Below are 6,667 nucleotides of genomic sequence, written 5' to 3' on the forward strand. Positions count from 1 at the left end.
ATGGTCAGTGGACTTACATTAAAAGATAAAGTCCGAAACGAGACTATTAGGAGCAACCTTAAAGTTGCACCTATAGATGAGAAGATAAGAGAAGGTAGACTTAGGTGGTTCGGACATGTGAGACGTAGACCTATAGATATTCCGGTTAGGAAGTGTGAGGACATAGATATAAGAACAAAGAGGAGAGGGAGGGGGAGACCTAGACTCACGTGGGAGAGGGTAATTAGGAAGGATTTAGAGTTATTAGATATTTCAAAAGACTTAGTAGAGGAGAGAGGGGAGTGGAGGCGTAGTATTCATGTAGCAGATGTTTTATAAATAGTTTAGTTAGGGATAATAGGTTTATCGCTAGGTTTATTTGTAGGGTATATATTTTAGTTATAGATTAATGCTAGTTATATATGTCTTTATCTTTCATTAGATGATTTCCTATATATATATATATATATATATCATATTACATGTATTATATATGTTTCGAAACACGACATGTGAGTTACACATAACTCTTGTGATTAAAAATTGAGGATTCATATAGCCGACTCCATATAATGGAATTGAGGCTTGTTCGGTAGAATTGAGGCTTGTTGCTGTTGCTTGTTAACATTAATGGTTATTGGCGGTAGTTAAATACACTTTTCTAATGGTATTGGTAGTAACTTCAAAAAAGGTATTGGTAGTACTTTATAAAAAAAATATATATTAAACTAAAAATGCTAAAGATATTCCTTCTTGAACGTTAGCTCATAACATTGGTGTGTAAATTTCAAAAAATAAAATTAAAAAATGACACTAGTGTAATTGCCAGATCTTTGAACGTTTACTAGTATCCATTTTGACTTAGTCTCCTGCAACAAATATAAAATAAAATAACGTACAGACGCCGGCAATGCATGTACAGTATATATATAATATACTAATTATATGTAAGTTTTTATTTTCATTATCAAAAGCTTGAAAATATTATCAAGCCATGGCTAGTTGTGGAAGACTAGTCTTAATTCAATGCCGGATGCTCCACCATCATCCTCTGTGTACGTATAGTAACTTTACTTGGATTATTTATTAGAATAGGTAAGACCTTATTTTTATAATGGAGAGGAAATAAAATAACATTGGTTTCAATGTAGAGTCAATCATGTAGCTATAGGACATAATTGGTAGAGCTTCAAAACCCAGGGTCAAGAACTGGAAGCCTGCAATGTAGACTGATAGACTTGTCAATCTGGTGTGTGCCAGGAATGAAGAACTGGAATATCACGGTCAAGCAATCGCCGAGTGGTGCAATCCCATAGAATGCACAATCAGGTTTGGCGAGATGGCATTGAAGACTCTTTGAAAAATGCTTAACACTCACTTGTACAGACTGAGCATCTCCCCTAGCAATAGCTCTTTCCGACCGAGTTTCAACACTCAAATTCTTATCCTCTACAGGAGCTTCTGCCTGTTCTCCAATGACCAACAACTTTCGGAACTCCTGACCAAGCGTGATTAAAGTAGTCGAAATCTGCATGTGTAAGTCCCCACACTTGCTTATAGAGACATTTAGGAGGTCGCCGACAAAGCTCTGTAAGTGGTTCATATAGGAACCTGAACGAGAGTCAGCGGCAAATCCTGGGCCATATCTAAAGAAGTTTGAAGTTCTAGAATTTGAGCTTTGGACAAAGGTTTGGTGATGGGAACATCTTGAATTACAGCAGATTTACATCCCTTGGTTTCAAATGTAAGGAACGGCATCGGCTGCGTACAATTCGGAGGAAGCTTCTGCACCAATTTAATCTGTAAACGATTGGCTGCATCACCGCCACCAAATTCAGAGCATATGCTAACACTACTCCGAACAGCACGAAGGAGGAGTGATATGTCTATGGCAAAAGCTATACGATCCTCATTCTGGCTGGAGATACGATAGTCGTCAAAGAGGGCTTCTTTGCGAAACTGAGCAATGGACTGAATTCCGTCACCATTCAGAAGGTTGTGGATGAAACTAGCATGGTCTCTAGTAAGGAAGAGGTGTCATATCTTCCCCATTTTCTCAAGAGCTGGGAGGAACCTCCTTTCCAAAAGTCTCACTCCATTCTCGGTCAGAAATGCCTTAAACTTCATTTCGAGATTTCTACAGCATATAATACAGAGAATCAATCAGAAATAATCCAACTGCCGAATTAACGTTGAAGCTAAACTTAATACCCAGTTAATGCCTACAGTCTACAGTGCAGATAACATCAGTTCCCAATACTATGAGACCTATTCAAAATCACATTCGCCTTATCTAAAATCCAAAACCATATCGCAATCCCATCAAGATCAAAACCTCAAATTAAACCATATCGCAATCACATTCGCCTTATCAGTTCGAGTTACATTTAGTTTCCAATTCTAAGAAATTTTGACATAGAAACACAAGTATCGCCCGATTTCATCACAAATTTTCCTTCTTTTGCACAGAAACATATGCTTATTTTCACTGAAATCGAGAGTACTGGTCAGATTCTGATGCCAAACAGTCGTTATACATTAACTTTCTCATGAAACAAACAGAAAACTAGGGTTCGAGAGAGTGTATACTCACCTTTTTTTACTCCTTTCGTGTTGTCGGAGATGGCGGCAAAATTGTTTTCTCAAATGGAAGTGAGCGACAAAGGGGTTTGCTTTTCAGGAGGTAAAACAAAAATTTATTACACAGATGCCACCTAAGTGTTTCTAAAAGTACATATTACTCCCTAAACTTCTATTTGTTACGTCTGTTTACCTGACAGTAAATAAATGAAATAAGTCTTGGCGAAATTTAGGTAGCATACTAGCATCCCGGGTCATGTTGTTAGATTCCGCGCAATCAAGTATCCGAAATGCTCTAGATCCCGATAGCTCTAGATGAATCCCGAAAGATGCGGAAATGACTTAGAGTGGCCCACAATTCTTAAGCAATACAAAGTATTTTCGTAGCTCTTTCATTCTCTCATCGTTAAGTTTACTTTTCGAGCTGTTTAGCTATTTGTAGGCTTCCGTTAAGGTTCCAAAGAGTGACTTAGTTTTGTATATTTTATGTCAATATCACACTACTTAGTCCAGGGAAATACTAAATACGTGACTATGTGCTATAGTCCGTCTCAATAACACAAACTCATTGAGCCCAGAAGATTGTGCTCCAAGAGTTCTTCCCCGCGCGAGGCACAAAATCATGAACATGTACTTTGAGTAAGAGGAAGTGTAACGATCATGTCCGACCTAACTGTCGAGAATTATTTTATCGATTATAAAAGTCAAATTTCAAGTCTTGAACCGTTCGTTTTCCGTAATAATTTTAACTCGAGTTGAGTGAGATATTTGAATTGAGTCATCTCGACACGCGGAAATTTTTTCAAAATCTAATATAGTATAGATTAACTGAATTAATTTTATTTTTCAATAATCAATTTTAGATATTTTTACCTACATTGAATATCGGGTATAATACCCGATATATCTTGTATTAATACATATGTTCGTGACGGAGCGAAAAATTAATTAAATTAACTTTCGGCTGCCGACCCTACACTATGCAATGCAATTTTCTTTCTCTCTACTTTACATCCTACCCACCCACTATGACTAATAATTCTTCAACAACAATCGTTCACAGCATTACATACTCTCTCCGCCCCGCCATTTTATTCACAGAAATCATTTCAACAACTCAGCAACATATCCCATTCTCAATCTTCAATCAATCACAGCCAAAACAATCATTCAATTTAGTTTATTTTTTCAGTCTAATTACAATAAATTTCAGTCCAAAGTTCTTCCGTAACAAGCTTACGGAAGATTATAACTGTCAAAATTAACAAAATCGTCTAATTACACTGCAAAAATCCGAGTTGCCCAGAATCATTTCAAATCAAAGTATATCATAGACTAGGCTTAAACAAACTCAGAACAAGAGGAATTACGGTGATCAGACGACCGGAAACCACTGAGTCACGACCGAGTTGAGTGTCGGTCGTCACTGAGTCAGTCGAGTTTGGTCCGAGTCGAGGGTCCAGAGTCATCGTGGGAGGCCGGCGAGTCATTCCGAGCAGAAGCCGTCGCGAGAACTAGTGGTCGGAATCTTCGGAGGTAAAATCCGACCACTCCCTGCACTCAAATTGAATCATTTTCAGCATATTATTACTCCCTAGTGATCATAGTATAACATAGTTGTAGATGAGAGCTTAATTCGACGTTTATAAAAATTGGACCCGAACCCTAAAATTCAAATTAAAGGATGACAGAGTAACATTAGAAAAAACTAACCTCATATTCGTGATCCCCGTGTCGAAGACTATCGGAAACGGCCAAGATTTTGGCCGAAGACGACGAACGGTAGAGAGAGACAGAGAGAATCGTCGTTGTCTCGACGAAGAAGAAGGAGGAGTAATGATTGAACCGATTTGGTTCAATATTTATATAACAACAGTTAAAAATCGGTTCAATTAAGTAAAAGACTTTATTACCCTTATTTTTTAAAAATATTTACAAGATTACCAACGTCATTTTATTCGGTCAAATATTAGTCAATGGTTAAACTCTCATTTCCTATTTTTAAAATCGGTTCAGTTCGGTTCATTGCAAATCAATCCGGCTCAGGGCCAAAACCAGTATTTCCGACCCTAAAGTGAACCCTAAAAGTAATATTTTTAACTTCCGAACCTAATAAAAACGTTTTTACTGGTCCCGAACCTACCAAATTTTTACAGTAGGTAAAATAAATTGTCTTGAACATAAATATGTAAAATTTAGATTTAATGGAGATAAGATTTATTTTATTTTGATTTTTGAGTTAATTAAGATTAAAAGAAATGATTTAAATGTAATTAAGTGTTTTTTTAAAAATTATTTAAAGTAATATTCCAGTTTAGAAAATTTTGGAAAAAAATCATAATATATCATTTTAAATGATTTGGAATATTATGTGAATTTTGTTTAAATATTTTTCCATTATAAAAATATTTAATTGAATAATTGAACTAAGGAAATTAATTATAGATTATAATAAAAGATATAATTTTAAGATAGAGATTAATATAGAATGAAGTAGATAAATGTTTTAAATTTAAATTAGAGTTATTACGACGAGTGTGATGCGTAGAATTTAATTCGTGTAATTTTTCCAATAAGCGTAAGTACGTATGATATTAATAATCGTTATCTAGATAGGTCGATAGATTGCGACGATACTAGTACGGGGACGAATCGAGGAGCTATTGAGGTGAGTGTTACTTTCATTTTAACTACAAATATATGTTGTTGCTTTATGAAATATATATATATTACTATGCCATATAAATGATTTCCGATTATCTCGCTACTTTATGATTTATTTAAATGTATGACATAGATATGTATTATAGTTTTAAAAACTGGAGAGAACCTTCAAAATACATCAAAGCAAATGTTTTTGCTTTACGGTAAATGTTAAATGAAAAGCAAGTTTCTGCTTTATTATACATAAATGCGAACCCAATGAACGAATGTTTATTTAACGATGGGATTCGGTCGACTTCATGGCGACCCAATCCATAATGAGTACTAGGTCCTTGTGACTCCTTGTTGACGGTCTAATCAGATGGTACGAACTCCCTTAGTATATCTACAATATTAGCTGGAGTTATTTATGCGCCCGTGTTGAAGGATTGACGGTAGACTAACGGTTTTCCACTATATGGGTTCGATGAAAAAGTAACGTTTAATGAATATTTCTGTTTGCTTTCGGAAATATATTTTTAATAAGTAACGATTTAACGATATTTTAACGTTTAACGAATATTTCTTTCTATTTTCAAAAATGTTTACATTGATTGAAACTTTGAAATATTTTAAATGAATTTTATGCTTATTAATGATAAAATGATTTAAGAATGTTTACATTCCAAATGTATCAAATGCTTTATCTTGATAAATGTTACAATTAAATGTTTTTCAATGAAAAACATCAATAAGTATTATAGCTTACGGTTTATGTTTTCCCAAAAATGTTTTCTTTTTTTCCAGGTCCACGAGAAAGTAAATGCATGGGCTTCGAGGCATCAATAGGGTCCGCTTCCGCAAAGTTACGAAAGGTCTTACGATGAACGAAGGTACCAACGGACACCGTTCTCGATCCTCGCAAGTAGGGTCGGGAGCGGGCGCCACAGGAAGTATATGCAAATTAGATTGGGAATTCTTAATGTTATTTCATTCAAATTTTTCAACATTCGAAATAAATTAAAGGGAAGAAAACACCTGAAAAACTAATTTATTACTTATAATCTTTTTTTTCGAAAGAAAAATACAAATGTCATATATAAACAATTAATTTCATCAAAATCATATACTCATTTACGGGCCATAAGACGCTCCATGACGGCCAAATGTCCTAATTGCATCACCCATCCATAGTAAGTCTGTTTCGTTCGGTCTTCTGGCACCAAATAGATTCTAGAACCCAATCCGTAATGCATCATGAAGAGTGAGACCCTCGTGAGCAATTCTCCGCCTCGTCCGAGACAATTCAAGTGCTCTTTCCCGCTACAATGCATAGCGACATGAGTTAAAGTCTCGACCCAAACCTCACTCATCAACATCCATCTGTCTTCAACTCTCCATTCTTGTTGTAACCAACGAGCCAGCTTCACTATATCAGGCAACCTTAAACCCTCATACTCATCGA

At 35.5% G+C, this 6,667-nt stretch overlaps 1 protein-coding gene and 1 pseudogene across 1 annotated transcript; one reads left to right on the forward strand and one right to left on the reverse strand.

Annotated features, from left to right (window-relative positions):
* LOC139884747 (uncharacterized) lies at positions 1 to 318 on the forward strand. Its single transcript, XM_071868736.1, has one exon. It carries the CDS (start codon positions 1 to 3, stop codon positions 316 to 318), a length of 318 nt encoding a protein of 105 aa, XP_071724837.1.
* Positions 319 to 1,168: 850 nt separating this feature from the next.
* Positions 1,169 to 2,106, reverse strand: LOC139884749 (uncharacterized; annotated as a pseudogene).
* Between the last annotated feature and the right edge of the window lie 4,561 nt (positions 2,107 to 6,667).

Source organism: Rutidosis leptorrhynchoides, unplaced genomic scaffold, assembly GCF_046630445.1.
Source record: "Rutidosis leptorrhynchoides isolate AG116_Rl617_1_P2 unplaced genomic scaffold, CSIRO_AGI_Rlap_v1 contig598, whole genome shotgun sequence".
NCBI classification, from domain to species: Eukaryota; Viridiplantae; Streptophyta; class Magnoliopsida; order Asterales; family Asteraceae; genus Rutidosis; species Rutidosis leptorrhynchoides.